At 48.0% G+C, this 17,032-nt stretch overlaps 1 protein-coding gene across 1 annotated transcript; it reads left to right on the top strand.

Moving 5' to 3' along the window:
* Nucleotides 1–2,121: 2,121 nt before the first annotated feature.
* On the top strand, nucleotides 2,122–4,256 carry SOX3 (SRY-box transcription factor 3). Its single transcript, XM_033201346.1, has one exon. The coding sequence runs from the start codon at nucleotides 2,396–2,398 to the stop codon at nucleotides 3,509–3,511; it is 1,116 nt and encodes a 371-aa protein (XP_033057237.1). The 5' UTR covers nucleotides 2,122–2,395; the 3' UTR covers nucleotides 3,512–4,256.
* Nucleotides 4,257–17,032: the final 12,776 nt, after the last annotated feature.

Here is a 17,032-nt window from a genome sequence, read left to right on the forward strand (position 1 = left end):
AGTTTCCTAAAACGCGCTTCACTTAGCAACAGCCTCCGGGGCCCAGAAAAGCCCAGAGAGGGCATGCGGGGAAGACGGCAGGAGGGCAGGGATATTGCACATTGGCTTCTGTAGGAGAGGATGGATTTGCCTAAGAAAGTTTGACCTTGTCGGCCACTTCGCCAAGAAAACAGGTGCAGGTAGGGATTGCCTAATCATTATGTTTTCTGAGACGTACTTTTCAGCCCATGTTCGCTAAGCGCGCGCGCGCGCTCACACACACACACACACACACACACACACACACACACTATATCCACATACAGAAACCTTCCAGAGAGTTTACTTAAATTTAAAACCTAAATCCGCATGCCCATCCAGTTGATCGCAGCCCTTGGCTGCGGAATACTCAGATCAGGTGGAACACAAACTTAAGGGGCAAGTTTCCAGACCCCAAACTTCCGGGAGATGATGCGGGCTCGGAGCAGGGATTCTTTTGCTTGCGGTCCGCCTGGCCGAGAGGGGGCTGGCCTGCTCTGCGCCTCCACTCCCCCCCGACCCCACTAACAGGCCGAGGAGGCTACGTTTTAATTCGTGGGGGAGAGAAAGGCGGAAGAGCCCAGCGTGCAGAAGTCCGGGGATCGCCTGGTCTTGCATTAACGCTAAGAAGCTAGAAACCTGGGATTCCCCCCGTACCCCCCAACCACTTAAGATTATGCTTTCCGTTTAGTTCCCCACCTTTCCACGCGACTGGGGATGGTGGGGGAGCGAGACCCCACACCGTATGGACACCTTATTTTAGTTTCTGCCAAATCTGCCGGGATGGCTTCCATTCCCACTCGCTACCTCGGGCTGCTCGGAGAGTTTCAAACGCTGTGCCACTCGCTTCAGCTGGCGGTGGCGATTATCGGAGTTTCCTCTCCCCGCAGCCAGAGTTCCCGCGCCGCTTGTCTTTGGCAGATAACCCAACAAGCAAGTGAATGTCCCGCTCCGAATCTCAGGAAGTCTCTAAAACAATAAAAGAGATGGACGGAATCCGTTAGCAGAGCCTGCTCCCGGGGGAGGCGGCGCGGCTGCGCGCCCAGAGTAGCGCTCAGCGGTCCCGGCAGGTGCGGGGGCAGTGGAGGGGGCCCGGCGGTTCGCCCGGAGGACGGCCTCGGCCCCGCTCCGCCAACGTCGCCCCCCCCCAAGAAACTTTTCTTTCACTCTGAGAGGCTCCGTGTTGCCATGAAAACGGATTTTCCAAGGGGCCCGACCCTCCCCCTCAGGCGCATCGGACTGGAAAAACCGAAATGGCCAGAGAGCAGAGACAAAAAGGGGCCGCTAAGCGGGGGCCAGGAGCGAGAGAGCGGAGGCCAGTTCACCCCCTACGTCCCACACATACTCTCCACACCACCTTGTGCGAGCGCCTCCGCCAGGCTCAGGAGACCGGCGACTGACTGCTTGCCCGCCCTCCCGCAAACCCCCAAGAGCCTCACAGCCGAGTGCACCCTGCAGTCCTGAAGCCTGTCTCCCATGCCTGGGCCCCTGACCCACACTCCGTCCTGGACGCACTGGCCCTCCTAGAGGAAAGTCTGGACAACCAGCGGCCAGTTTCAGGGAGAGCTTCTTGGAGACGCAGCCAGGAGCACTTCCAATGAGCCTGGAGTCCCTCAGCCGGCCTGGGTAGCTGGTGGTGCCCTGTGTTCCTAGCGCTGGCAGCAGAAGCGGCCAGAAAACCTCGGTGCAGACAACGGGAAGCTTTGCAGGCTGGCCAGGGGATGGGGCGCCGGTAGGCCTTGACAGGGTTGCAAAGTTGTTTTCTAAATTCCGAAGGCGCCCCTCTGCCCCCTCCCCCAATCTGCTCGCGTGCCCCCTCCCCCCGCCCCCCGTCACCTCCTCAGGTTTCGTTCTTTCAAACTTTTTGAAACCCTAATTGGTGGCCTCTGAGTGGGTCTCCTGGACTCCCGCCTCCTAAGTAACTCTTACCACGTCACTAGGCCAAAGAGGGGAGTGGGGTGAACGAAAGGGCTCCCCGAACATTTTTTTTCCCAGCCAGGCCGAACGGGGGCTCGGTAATGATTGGCCAGGGCGCATCACTGCGAACCTGTCAATCACGGGTCCTCCGGGTGGCGAGGGGCGGACCAAACCCCAACCCCGGGGGATCCGAGCAGGTATATAAGGGGCCCGGCTAGAGCCCAGCCAGACTGTGAATGCGACTGCTCGAGACAACGCATCAGGTGCGAGAAGCCCGCGGGTTCCTGCTGACTTGGCGCGGAGCATTTTGATAAGCCTACCCTTCCCGCCGGACTCGCTGGCCCACAGGCCCCCAAGCTCCGCTCCGACGGAATCCCAGGGCCTTTTCACGGTGGCCGCTCCAGCCCCCGGAGCGCCTTCTCCTCCCGCCACGCTGGCGCACCTTCTTCCCGCCCCGGCAATGTACAGCCTTCTGGAGACTGAACTCAAGAACCCCGTAGGGACACCCACACAAGCGGCGGGCACCGGCGGCCCCGCAACCCCGGGAGGTGCAGGCAAGAGTAGTGCGAACGCAGCCGGCGGGGCGAACGCAGGCGGCGGCAGCAGCGGTGGTTCGAGCGGCGGTGGCGGGGGCACAGACCAGGACCGTGTGAAGCGGCCCATGAACGCCTTCATGGTATGGTCCCGCGGGCAGCGGCGCAAAATGGCCCTGGAGAACCCCAAGATGCACAATTCTGAGATCAGCAAGCGCTTGGGCGCCGACTGGAAACTACTGACCGACGCCGAGAAGCGACCATTCATCGACGAGGCCAAGAGACTTCGCGCCGTGCACATGAAGGAGTATCCGGACTACAAGTACCGACCGCGCCGCAAGACCAAGACACTGCTCAAGAAAGATAAGTACTCCCTGCCCAGTGGCCTGCTGCCCCCCGGTGCCGCCGCCGCCGCCGCCGCCGCTGCGGCCGCAGCCGCTGCCGCTAGCAGTCCGGTGGGCGTGGGCCAGCGCCTGGACACGTACACGCACGTGAACGGCTGGGCCAACGGCGCGTACTCGCTGGTGCAGGAGCAGCTGGGCTACGCGCAGCCCCCGAGCATGAGCAGCCCGCCGCCACCGCCAGCGCTGCCGCCGATGCACCGCTACGACATGGCCGGCCTGCAGTACAGCCCCATGATGCCGCCCGGCGCTCAGAGCTACATGAACGTCGCTGCCGCAGCCGCCGCCGCCTCGGGCTACGGGGGCATGGCTCCCTCAGCCACAGCCGCCGCGGCCGCCGCCTACGGGCAGCAGCCCGCCACCGCCGCGGCCGCAGCTGCGGCCGCAGCCGCCATGAGCCTGGGCCCCATGGGCTCGGTAGTGAAGTCTGAGCCCAGCTCGCCGCCGCCCGCCATCGCATCGCACTCTCAGCGCGCGTGCCTCGGCGACCTGCGCGACATGATCAGCATGTACCTGCCACCCGGCGGGGACGCGGCCGACGCCGCCTCTCCGCTGCCCGGCGGTCGCCTGCACGGCGTGCACCAGCACTACCAGGGCGCCGGGACTGCAGTCAACGGAACGGTGCCGCTGACCCACATCTGAGCACCGGCTTGCGCTCGTCCACCCTTGTTCCCCACCCCTACCCCCACCTCCCGCCCCGCACCCCCAAGTTGGGACGCCTTGTTTAGCTTTGCTTGCCTGGGACTGTTGCCTTGTACCGATGATGGGGAGGACTGAAAGTTTTGCTGTAGCTGTCGGGTTTTGTACAAAAGCAAAAATAAGTCAGGAGCAGCGAAAATGGGACTTCTAGAGAGCTCCCTTGTTCCACGCCGCTGCTCCTTCTTTCACCTTTGTAGACTGGGAATTGCTGTGTTATTTGCAAAGAAAAAAACAGCCCCCCCACCCCCACTCCTCCTCCTGAGTTCCTGGGTTATTCTGTTACATTTGAAAATGTTGTCTTGTTAGTTTGCAGTTAGCCAAGGAGTGAATGGGAGAAACATAGTATCGGGTGAGGCTAGTTGGAGAACTGCAACGCCTACGCCGCCAGTCGTGTTGCGTCTGTTTTCCTCGTGGTTTTTTGGGGGCGCTGACCGCTCCAAGCGGCGCGGCAGCTAAAGCCAATGTTAATTTATAGCCAGGTGTGCGTGTGTCTCCCGCCTCGCCGCCCCTGGCCGCGGGACAGCTTCTGTCCAGTCATGTTGAGTTGGTGATTTCTGCCGTGATCTGTTTGATATTTCGTCGCGCTAATGTGTTCAGATTTCGTTTGGGTAGTGGGGAGGGGCTACTTTGTTTCAGGTTTTTCAAGCTTTTACTCTTAATTCCTAAATGAGAGATCAATAAATTTTATAACCAACATGATGGAGTCCTGATAATTTTGCGGCCCTGAAACTTTTTTGCAGGTTGGGGAGGGGACCAACACTCGGTTTTACAAGAGATCCCATCCTAGGGGCGGGGTGGGACCTGGGGGGAGGCAAGCATAATCTGAAATGGTTTCCTTTTAACTACTGGCGATCCACCATACACTAGCTTCCAATATTCTCAACTGAAACTCGGAGCAGAAAGCGGCTTGTCTTCTAGGACCGTCTCCCGAGAGCGGGCACACGGTAGCTAAGGCGCAGAGCCCGCCGCCGCGCACTTGTTGATCGCAGTGAGCGTCTGCTGAAAGTGTCTGCTGCCTCAGCCACGCGAGGCGGGGCTGGAAAGGCGCGGCCGCTGAAACCGACCAAAAACGGGGCACTTTTACCTTTGTGCACTGGGGCGGGAAGACATTTGAGCCTAGCTGAAATATTTACAAAACGAAAACCCTTCGGAAATCTCGATGATCCTATTAAAAATAAATGGTTACAGGGATCCCCAGCAGGAAACAAATACATTTCAACCCTGGTAGCTGAACCGCCGAGTCAACATTCAGCGCTGGAAGATTTGGTATTAAAAAGTACTCCTTAGATTTTCAAAGATCTCCGAAACTCCTCCCAGGTGTTTTGTTTTTAACGTGTCAACTCAGTCCACCGATTTGTTTTGCAGAGAAGGCTCCTTTTCATCCAGAGTCTCCAGCCCGCTTTCTACTCCTTCCCCCCTCCCCACTTTCCTCCAGTTCCTGACCCTTGGCCATTCCACTGTGCCCTCGAAGGGCCTTTAGTTTCGCGCCCAGCCACACGGCCCCAGTGTATCTGTTTGGGGCCTAGGAAGAAAACAAATAGAACCAGTGTTTTTTTACCCCCTCCTCAGCTGTTTGAGGTGATTTCCTTAATCCCTTTAATCCTGTTACCTCGCTATCCCAGAATAACTAAACTCAGCCTTTCCAATAAGCTTGGCCTGGTGCACTGTTTTTATCCTCATCCACTACTGACCACAGGTTTCTTTGCTTGAGGTCTGCTGGGACCCTAGGCGACAGAGTCTCCCGTAAATTGGTCCGAATTCCACATTCCAGCCGGCTTCCTTGTGCGAGCCAGTCATTCACCTGCGGGCCGGGGAGGGCCTGGGGGGGGGTGGGGGGGGGAGGGGGCTTTCTGAGGCTTCGGGGGTCGTGCCCGCTTTTTACACATCACTGAGGATCCTGGAGACTAAACCCACTCCGCCTCTCCAAGAAAGGTTGGATCTCCCTGGGAAGGCAGCACCAGCCCCCTAAGACATTTCCACTGCCACCTCTCACCCCCCTCACTCCATCCCCTACTGTGCAGCATGGGGTAGGAGGGGGCCGGCGTTGATTTACAGACCCACACGCTTTGCCCTCCACCCAGTCCCCCTCCTGGTCCTACCGCGCGTCCAGGCTCGGGCTCGGGCTGGGGCTCGGATTCGGGTTCAATCTCTGCCTCGGTACCACTCCCCCTTCTCCCAATCCCGGAAACGCAGACCTCGCGCCGCTCCTGGCTGGTTGGTGCTTCAACCCTTGCTACTGTGATTGGAGCAAACCCGCAAGCTGCCTGGTCAGTGAGTCTCATCTCCCTTTGCCCCTCAACCGGGTGCTCCAAAAACCCAGGGGCAAGAGGAAACTCTTCTGTCCTATCTATGCCCCCATCATATTTTTCACCGTGTTTGGCCTTCAATAAAATACCTGTCCGTAGGTTACTCTGCCTTTCCAATTGCTAGCAATTGTGGACTCAAATTTGGTCTGAAATGACTCCAGGAAAGGGAGGATAAAAACAAGCAATTCGCCCCCACTGCGGGAGGCGGTGCCAACAGGGGAATACACTCTGACACTGCTTCTTTCGAAGAGTCTATTGTGCTGCTGCCTTCTTAGAAGTGCCAGGGTCACCCTTTTAGCGTGTCTCACATACTGCTCACTCTCTCTCCAAACATCCATGGCTTTGTGCTTCACTTTGTCTGATTTCCAAATTGCCTTTAAGAGAAAAGATTTCATCAATCAGCACATTAGGAGGATTTAAATACAGATGAAAGATTTTTTTTTCTTTCCTTCAGCAATAGGGAAGAGAACTGAACTGAACTAGAATGAAACTTTCATCTTCTAGGCCGGAGTTTTCAAACTGGGGCCCCTCCCCCACTCCTCCTCCCTCATGTCTGTCAGGGGAACTGTACCTTAATCAGTTTTATACATTGGGGTTCTGATAAGGTTTAATTTATAACAAGGGTTCTGCTGCTTAAACAGCAACAATAATGAAATCTGGTCAAACTCCAATTCCTCCTCCCTCCTCTTCCTTGTTTTACATAGGAGGAAACTGGCCCCAAAAGGGGAAATGACGGTGCTCAAGGTTGCGTAGCTGGTTCTACCGCGGCGCAGTGGAACCACACTCCCAGAGCTGGGAGGGTACTCTCTCCTCTGCCGGCCACAAAACCAAGAGAGAAACCAGTGAAATCACAGCCCCAGCTGCCCCTCAAAGCCATAATCCAGCGGGGCCTCTAGAGAGAGGTAATTCCTGACACAGAGACACCTACTAGCCACCTCTTGGTGAATGAAAGTGATGTGGGAAGCATCAGGTCCTTACCGAAGGAAAATGACTAGTCCATTTGGTAGCTTCTATGATAGGCGCAGAGCTACTTTTTGGTGGGAATTACCCTAGGAAGAGTTCTGCTTTCCTATCTTCTGACTATACAACTTCCTTCATTAATCCCCCTTCTAGAAATCTAGGAGGGGGTGAAGGTGGGGGCTGAAGAGGCGCATCCAAAATGCAGCCAAAGATTTATAGCAAAGATATTTATCACAGCCCTTCTTATGCAAAAAAGTTCCAAACAGACCAAATGTCCAACAGATGGAGAAAGGTTAAGTAAAATGTTTTAAAAACTCTACTTTGCAGATATGAAAATCATTTACAGAGAAATCTTTAATGACACAGGAAAAAGCTTAAAGCACAAAACGTAAACAGCAAGGTACACAGAACTATATTCAGTGTATATGACCTTGACTATTTAAAAATAAGTATATTTGACTGGAGAGACATGCAAAAATGCAGAGTAGTGTTATGAATACTGGTTAGTCATTCTTCTTGTATTTTCCAACTTTCTCTAATAAGATTGCATTCCTGTTATCACTAGAAAAGGCCGGTTTAAAATATATTCTCTCCCTATCACAAATACAAAATTGTGTCTTCTTGTGAAAGAGAAAAGTTCGAGCCTTTCCTTCAGCTATTTTGGGGCGAGGAGGGGGCAGGGAGCCCCAGGAGCAGTAATCCTCTAGCTTTTCTCCAGGTTGGGGCCTGCAGTTAACACAAGCAGGACAAGCACACCAGAGCAACCCCCTGCCAATTCCCCTCCTCAGTAAGCAGGAGCAGGATCAGATTAGTGAGCAGCTCCCTCATTCTTCAGACCCACTCACTGGAGAAAAAGACCTCCTTGGGCGCCAAGCTAAACAGCCTGGGCTGCGGGGAGCTGGGGCCACTGAGGAACCAGAAGGCGCTTAAATGCAGGGGCCCGATCAACCCTCACTGCCCTCTTGAGAAGGGGGCAGAGAGCAAGCCCAGGGGTGGGTTCCCAGGTCAGGCAGAGGAGAGGTCAGGTGAGCACCAACCAGCTGAGTGGAATACACACAACATCCTGTGTCTCTCCTTTCCATCGTCACCATCCTCATCCACACCACCAGTGTCATTTCTTGTTGGACCTCTGCCATGGCCTTCTTGTACCTGTTCTCACTGCTTCTACTCGGCCTGCTTCAACCCATTTTCCCTAGAACATTCACTCCACTTGCCCAACATAAATCCTTTCATTGTTACTTTTTAAAGAACTTTCTGGTGGCTTCCTATTGATTGCGCTTTAAAAAATATCCCAACTCTCAAAAGCATTGCCTGATCCAGCTCTTGCCTACCTCTCTGGGTTCACCTCCTTGGACCTCTTACTCTTCCTTCACTCAACCTCAGCCTGGATTCCTTTTGAGAAATGTTTGTTGAATAAATAGATTATGGTTTGTGTTAGTTTCACACGTTAACACATTTTAAAGTCCAGTAATTGTCTTAAATAAAGATTATTATGCACAGTACATATTTTACTTTTTGCATCTGTAGGATTTCCCCCAAATCCACACACCAAGCACGGATTTCCTAACAATTACATCTATTGGCAAAAATGCATGGTTTCTTGCCTCAGGGCTTTTGAACTTGCTATTTCCTTTACCTAGAATGTTCTTTTCCAAGCTTGTTTCTCAGATAGTCCAGTGTCCTTCCGAACATCCCAGTTCACGCACCACTTTTTTTTTTTTTTATAGAGATGAGGCCTCACTATGTTGTCCAGGGTGGTCTTGAACTCCTGGGCTCAAGCACTCCTCCTGCCTCAGCTTCCCAAAGTGCTGAAATTACAGGTGTGAACCTCCACACTCAGCCACTTTTTCTTTTCTTATTTTTGGAGAGACAGGGTCTTGCTATGTGGCCCAAGTTGGTCTCCAACTCTTGGCCATAAACAATCCTCCAACCTCAGCCTTCCAAAATTCTGAGATTACAGGCATGAGGCATGATGCCTATCCCTAGCACCACTTCTTTTAGAAAGGTTTTCATGGTGCCCTTTTCCAGAATAGGACAGATCTCCTTGTTATAAGCTGTCATAGCTCTGGGTGCCTTTCCAAGCACTGATTCCAGTGATCATTTTAATTAATTGTATGATTCTGCCTCTTGTCTGCTTTCTAGGCTGTGAGCTCCATGAAGGCAAAGACCGTGCCTACTCTTCACCAATACTCAGCACAATGCCTGTTTTATAGGAGGCTCTCAGAATATTCATGAGTGTTTATTGCATGTTTAGGAATGGGTACCCTGGGGACTTGAAGCCAATAGGATCAGTGAAAATCAAGATTGAATTTATAATTTTTTGTCTCCATCTCTTACCAGCTGTGGGCTCTTGAGGACATCACTTACTCTGAGCCTCAATTTGGTGAAATGTCAAGTGGGGACAACAATGTGTCCAGTTTGTGGTTAAGGATTCAATAAAAAACAGTGCTTTGTCTGGGCAAGGTGGCTCATGCCTGTGATCCCCGCACTTTGGGAGGCCGAGGCGGGTGGATCACGAGGTCAGGAGATCGAGACCATCCTGTCTAACACGGTGAAACCCCGTCTCTACTAAAAAAACAAAAATTAGCCAAGCGTGGTCCTGTAGTCCCAGCTACTTGGGAGGCTGAGGCAGGGAATGGTGTGAACCTGGGAAGTGGAGCTTGCAGTGAGCCGAGATGGCACCACTGCACTCCAGCCCGGGTGACAGACCGAGACTCCGTTTCAAAAAACAACAACAACAACAACAACAAAAATAACAGTGCTTTGAGGGCTAAGCACAGTGCCTGGAGGCACACATTGTGCAGTATGTGTTAGTTATTATTCTCTTTGTAAATTTGAAAAAAAAAAACAAACCTTTTTTAGGGACAGGATCTCGCTATGTTGCCAGGCTAGAGTGCAGTGACTATTTACAGATTCTATCATAGTACACTGCAGCCTCAAACTCCTGGGCTCAAGCAATCCTCCTGCCTCAGCCTCCTGAGTAGCTGGGACCACAGGCACATGCCACCACATTTGGCTTATGTAAGCTATTATGATCACTTTCTCAATAGCCTCTGTTGACCTTTCAGAAAAGAGGGAGTGTTCTCTGGTCAGATTGTGTACTTCCCACCATGAGTGATGCTTCTCATTGCTGAGGCTAGTTCTTGATATAAAAGAAGGCACAATCAGTCTTCACCGTTAATAATGAAAAGAAAGCCATATGACACCAAAAGCATAAACTGACACACAAAAATAAATAAATTGAACTTCATAAAAATTAAAAATGTTTTGCTTCAAAGAACACCATCAAGAAAGTGAAAAAACAACCTGCAGAATTGAAAAAAATATATGCAAATCATATATCTGATCAGGGGTTTATGTCTAGACTATACAAAAACTCTTGAAACTAAATAATACAAACACAACTCAATTAAAAATGGGCAGAGGACTTGAGTAGACATTTTTTTTTTCCCAAGGAAAATGTACAGATGGACAATAAGCCTATGAAAAGATGCTAAACATCATTAGTCATCAGGGAAATGCATATCAAAACCACAATGAGATACCACTCACAGATAACATGGTTATTATAATAACAATTAAAAGTAGACAGTAACAAGTGTTGCCAAAGATGTGGAAAAATTGGAATCTTTATTCAATGCTAGTGAGAGTGCAAAACTCTTTGAAACAAGTCCAGCAGTACTTTAAAAGGTTTAGCATTGATTTACCATATGACCCAGCAATTCCACTCTAAGGAATATCCAAGAAAAATGAAAACATATTTTCACGCAAAAATCTGGAAACTAATGTTAGTAACAGCACTATTCATAACAGTCCAAAGTAGAAACAACCTAAATGTCGATTATGTGATTAATAGGTAAATAAAATTCAATATATCCATACAATGAATAGTATTCTGCAATGAAAAGAAATCGAGTACTAGTATATACAGGGGCTAGTATACACACACATATTTCGTTGTTCTGTCAGCTGAGAGGACCTGGAAGCAAAGACATCCCAGTTACAGTGAATACACCCAGTGCCCAGATCTTAGTTTATAATATTATTCTTCAATAAAAGGAACCAGGGATCTTTGGGAAAATGACTGATTCTAGGACTGGGGCCAGAAATATACAAAATAAGCCTGTTGCATCTTGCAGTGATGGAAAGTAAGGAAAGGAAAAAGAGAGAGAGAGACAGACAGACAGACAGAGAGAGAGAGAGAGAGAGACAAACAGGGAGAGGGAGAGAGAAGACAAACTACAATGATGCTCTGTGTCAAAGGAACACGGTAGCCAATTAAAATAGCTCCCAGTGACCAAACTGGAACAATTTGAGAAACAAAATGAATAAAGCAGTATCGGATTATAACCTAAAGTATTAAAAATGCGTGTATCCACACTGATATAAATAAACAAGAAAATAAATAAATGAGAGGAGAGGAAGAGACAAATTTGTGCAGAAGAAGTCCAAGTAATTTATCTAGATACTCTGGATCAGAGTAGTGGAGCACAACTCCCTATGCCTTAAGTGTGGGCTACTCACAGTGAGTACCTTCCAAAGAGTACTGTATGGAAAAGAGGCAAAAAGGATAACTGCAGTGGGGAAACCCAACAAACCCTATCAAATCCAGATTATCAAGGTCAACATCAACAGTCATAAATCATGTTGATAGTATGTAGCCCTGATATGATGTGATGAGAATGGCACTTTACCTCTGCAGTCTTCCTCCCCAAAACAATAATCCCAGTCTAATCATGAGAAAAGCATCAGACAAATTCTAGTTGAGGGACATTCTACAAAACACCTGACCAGCAATCCTCAAAACTGTCAAGGTCATCAAAAACAACAAAAGGCGAGGAAACAGCCACGAGTAGCCTAAGCAGACTTGCCTACTATCGTAATGTAAATGTATTATGGTATTCTGATAGGATCCTGGAAAAGAAAAAGGACTTTAGGGAAAACCTGAGGAAATCTGAATAAAGTATGGAGTTATATAGTAATAACATATCAGTATTGGTTCATTAATTACAACATACGTACCATACTAATGTAAGACGTTAATTATAAGGGAAACGGGATATGGCGTTATATGGGAACTCTCTGTACAATCTTCCCAATTTTTCTGTAATTCCAAAACTGTTCTGAAAAGTAAAGTTTATTCTTTATTTTTTTGAGACATGGTCTCCTTCTGTCACCCGGGGTGGAGTGCAGTGGCACGATCTCGGCTCACTGTAACCTCCACCTCGGGGGTTCAAATGATTCTCCTGTCTCAGCCTCCCCGGTAGCTGGGACTACAGGCATGCACCACCATGCCCAGCTGATTTTTGTATTTTTAGTAGATACGGATTTTTGCCATGTTGGACAGGCTGGTGTCAAATTCCTGGCCTCAAGTGATCTGCCCACCTTGGTCTCCCAAAGTGCTAGGATTACAGGTGTGAGCCACTGTGTGTGGCTTAATTTTATTTTTTGAGACTGAGTCTTACTCTGTCTCCCAGGCTGGAGTGTAGTGGCTCCATCACTGCTCACTGCAGCCTCAACCTTCCAACCTCCTGGGCTCAGGTGCTTCTCCTGCCTGAGCCTCCCAAGTAGCTGAGACTACAGGCATGTTCCACCACGTCTAGCTAATGTTTTTTATTTATTCTTCATAGAGATGAAGTCTCACTATGTTGCCCAGGCTGGTCTTGAACTCCTGGGCTCAAGCAATCTTTCCACCTCGGCCTTCAACGTGCTGGGATTACAGGTGTGAACCACCATGCCCAGTCAAGTTGTTTTTTGAAAAATAAATGATGAACATCGATGAACCTTGAAAACATTAACAAGTGAAAGAAGCCAACTGTAAAAGATTACATATTGTATGATTCAATTTGTATGAATATCCAGAATACGCACATCTATAGAAACAGAAATTAGATTAGTGGTTGCCTATGGCTGGAGGGGTTGGGAGGAAATAGAGAGTTACTGCTAATGTGTATAGGGTTTCTTTTTTGCATGGTGAAAATGTTCTAAAATTGATTGGGATGATGGTTGCACCACTGCAAATATACTAAAATCCATTGAATTTTAAATTTTACATGGATGAATTTTATGGTATTAAATTATATTCAATAAAGTGGCTATTTGAATTTAAAAAAACACCTGGGGCTCTGGTGGCTGATACTAGGAGAGGTGTTTGAGAGAAACCTGTCCAGCGCTAGGGACTATTGTACTAACCAGCTGCTACCTCAATCCAAATGCATTCTGCTAGCCTAGTCTGTTAGAACAGGAAAAGTCCTCAGAAATCACCTAATCCAGCACTCTCACTTTACAAACAGGGAAACTGAAGCCCGGAGAGAGACAGGCATAACAAGGTCACATAGCTTGTTAATGCCAGAGTCAGCGAACTAGACCTTGGATATTCTCCCTCCCTGTTCAATGATTTTTACAACTACCCTCAACCTGCCTTTAATAAGGCTGAATGTGTTCTTTCCACCTCCACCAGAAACACTTTCTCAGTTTGAGGGTGTATAGAAAAGGAAAAACATTCCCAAAAGAAAAACAAAGTAATCTTTTTAGTTACTAAAAGTCCAGGATTTCAAAGTGGGTTTCTGTGGTAGCAACTCTCCTCAAAAATTTTAAAAGTGAGAACTTCTGTATTAAATAAAATTTTCATTGACAAAAGGGTCCTATTTAAAGAAGTAATTAAGAGCTTGTTTCTTTTTAAAGTATGTATTCTCTATGAAAATGTCAATCAAATGTAACTGAAGTTTAAATTACCATGTTTATTTTACTCTTACGTTTTATTAACTGATGACAAATATGTTTTTTATATGTGGATCTTGGCAATCCCCAATGAGCAAAAATAAAAAATGTATCATACTTATTAAACAGTATTCAAAACATTTAATGAACTTCAGTTTTTATCTAAACATGAAACCTTCAAGGACTTTTGAAATATGTTAAAAAGCTTTGCTAACGCCCACGATTTATTTACTCTATAAACACTTTGGAGGCAACCTATGTGTCAGGAAGTGTGCAACGATCTGGGAACAAAAGGAAGTTATGTGGCTCACAATGTAGGTTTGGAGAGAGAAGGTCAACAGGTCTCATTCTTGAGACAAAATGAAATGGGAACCATTTCATAGTAGAGCCAGGGTTCATGAGAGAGTCAAAGAAGGGGCTTCCTGGAGAAGAGAATATTTAAGCTGAGCCTTATAGTATACATAGAAATTTCACAGGAAAAGAAGGGGTGGTGGGCATTCCGGGCTGATAGAACAGCATGCAAAAAACACAGCCATCTATCTTGGAGTCAGGGAACTTTATGTGGTTAAAGAACATGGCTTTGGAGGGAGCAGATAGAGTGACGTCACGGGAAATGAGGCTGGAGAGGTAGAAAAGGTCACATTCGTGGGTCTTGAATGTCATGCTAAGGGGTTGTGACTTGATTCTGTACTCAGTGGAAACCATGAAATGATTTTGGTCAGTGCTTTATAAAGATCAAGCTGACTACGGTGTGAAGGACAAATTGGAAAAGGAAGAGGCGAGAGGCAGAGAGAATAGCCAAGAGGCTGTCTGATTTTGGTTAAGGCAAGAAAGCAATCTCTAACTGAGTCCAGTAGCAATGAGCATGGGAAGTGGTAAGATCAAGAGGTAGGTAAGCAGGGTGAGTCTCTTCTTCACCCTGGCTGGGGGTGACTAGAGACAGAGGTAGCATGAACAGAGATAGCACAAGAAAAGGACTTTAAGTTCTTAACTTTTTTTTTTTTTTTTTGAGACAAGAGTCTCACTCTTGTCACCCAGGCTGGAGGGCAGTGGCACAATCTCGGCTCACTGCCACCTCTGACGCCCGGGTTCAAGAAATTCTCCCTCAGCCTCCCGAGTAGCTGGGATTACAGGTGCCCACCACCTTGCCCAGCTAATTTTTGTATTTTTAGTAGAGACGGGGTTTCACCATGTTGGCCAGGCTGTTCTCGAACCCCTGACCTCGTGATCTGCCCGCCTCGGCCTCCCAAAGTGCTGGCATTACAGGCATGAGCCACCGCGCCTGGCCAGTTCTTAAACTTTTAAGTGAAAAGAATGGATTTTGATATGTGACTTTAGTTTGGTACTATATGTTTCCATGTATAATCACATTAATATCTACATCACTTTTGTTCAAATGAACCATTGCCCCATCAAATTTAATGTGGTTTTGTAAGTTAATAAAAACATATTCCATCTACTGGCATTGCTCAATTGAAAATGATTCTATTTATTGCTTTATTAATTGTGCAATTGAAATGCCATTATTTGCAAGTAGATAGTTTCAAACATTCAGAATTGGTCTGTGCATTCTTTTCTGAGAAGACCTCTAAGGTGCTTTCTAACTTTAAGATTCTTCTATGAGACTCTATGTGCAGGAACAGGATATCTGTAATGTCAAAAGCCCCAAGCAGCTCAGCAAAATTGGAATAGTAACAAACTTCTGTGCTCACACCCTGGGTAGGATAATGTTGTCAACACTTCCAGCAGAGCTGATAGAGCTGTCTTTCAGTCTGTCTGCAGGCTCTGTTTACATTCTGCAGGTTAGCTAGAAACACACTCGCCACTACCAACCCCTGATAAAGATCTCTGGGTCAACTTGACATCTTCTAGACTCTTCATGTACTGTGTTTCTTTTAACAGGCTCTCCTGCTATGCCACATTATATAATTTCTTTGGGAAGAATAAATTAGGCTGAGTGTGTAAACAACATATGAACTCTAGAGATGTTGCCAATAATTACAAGCAGCAGAAATCAACAGCAGATTTATGCAGCACTCTTAAAAAGGGAACTTGTCCAATTTGGAGAGGGCTCAGGTTAATCTGAAAGGTGAAGAGACTCACTCATATTTGGAGTCTTTAGTGAGGTAAAATGAAAACCCAAATATGGCTGCAAAGATAAGGAAATTCTTTTTTAGGATGCAATGTAGTTGCTTAGGAGAAGATATACATACATAGTACACACAAAAACACATACACACAATAACACTACTTTGATGAAACGTTGAGGATCTCCAGGACTTCAGTGTTGCACTTCCTAAGCCACCTCTACATTAATACTCCTAAACGTCCAGTCCATATGATTCTCCTAAACCTCCGCCCTTTGAATCCAGCTGCCTCCTAAGTATATTTCCAGGGGTGTCCCACAGGCCCTCAAACTTTGGCCAGCAAACTAGTGTATCATATTCCTCCCCAAAGCGACACCTCCTACTTTATTTTCCATTTTAATTAAACAGCGTCGATGTCTGCCTAGATATCTGTTTAATTCTCACACACCAACCCAGCTTGTTCACATTTTCAGAATTCATCTGCTTATCATTGCCACTGCCTTATTGGGGCTTATGTTACTTATCTATTGCTGTGTAAGAAATTATCTCAAATGTTGGCAGTATAAAACAACAGATACCCTACTTGTTAATTCCAGTTTCTGTGGCTCAGGAATCTTGGTGTGGCCCACCTGGTTCAGGATCTCTTACGAGGACGCAGTCAAGGAGTTAGCCAGGACTGCAGTTATCTCAAGGTTCCATTGGGGTAGGATCCATTTCCCAGGTCACTGATGTGGCTGTCGGCCTGCCTCAGAACATTTACTTCCCAGTTCACTCAAGTGGCTGGTCGGCAGGCCTCTGGGTCTAGCTGGGTTTTGGCCAGAGACATAAGCCACTTGCCATCTGAACCTCTCCATAGGGCCGCTCACGACATGGCAGCTGGTTTTGGAAGTCATAGCTTTTCTGTAACCTAATCTCAGAAGAGACATCCATCACCTTTACTGTATTCTGTTTATAGGAGTGAGACATTAGGTGCAGGCCACACTCAAGGGGAGGGGAATAAACAGAGGCCTGAATGTCAGCAGGCCGAGATCATTAGAAACCAACCTAAAGCCTTTCAACCAGAAGGTCCTTATCTTTGGCTGGAATGTAATGCAGGCACTAGCATCCCACTGGCCTCCAGGGTTCCAGGGTCACCTTGCTCCAGGTCATCTTTCATATTGAAACTGGAGCAGTTTTCCTATGAAAACAATCTGATTATATGATGCTGCTGCTAAAAACCAACTCTGTTGGCAACCTGTGCTACCCACAGGACAAAATACAAGATCCTTGGCAAGCCATCCAAGGCCCTCCGTGATCTGTTCCTGACTTCTTAGTTCCTTGGTCTTGTTTCATATCAACACACTCTTCCTCTAGAGCAATACCAAATTTCCCATGATTCCCAGGTTCCCTGA

Source organism: Trachypithecus francoisi, unplaced genomic scaffold, assembly GCF_009764315.1.
Source record: "Trachypithecus francoisi isolate TF-2019V2 unplaced genomic scaffold, Tfra_2.0 Lachesis_group6, whole genome shotgun sequence".
Classification (NCBI taxonomy): domain Eukaryota; kingdom Metazoa; phylum Chordata; class Mammalia; order Primates; family Cercopithecidae; genus Trachypithecus; species Trachypithecus francoisi.

Coding starts and splice junctions, on each gene's coding strand:
- SOX3 (XM_033201346.1), top strand. CDS start 2,396: ATGTACAGCCTTCTGGAGACTGAACTCAAGAACCCCGTAGGGACACCC.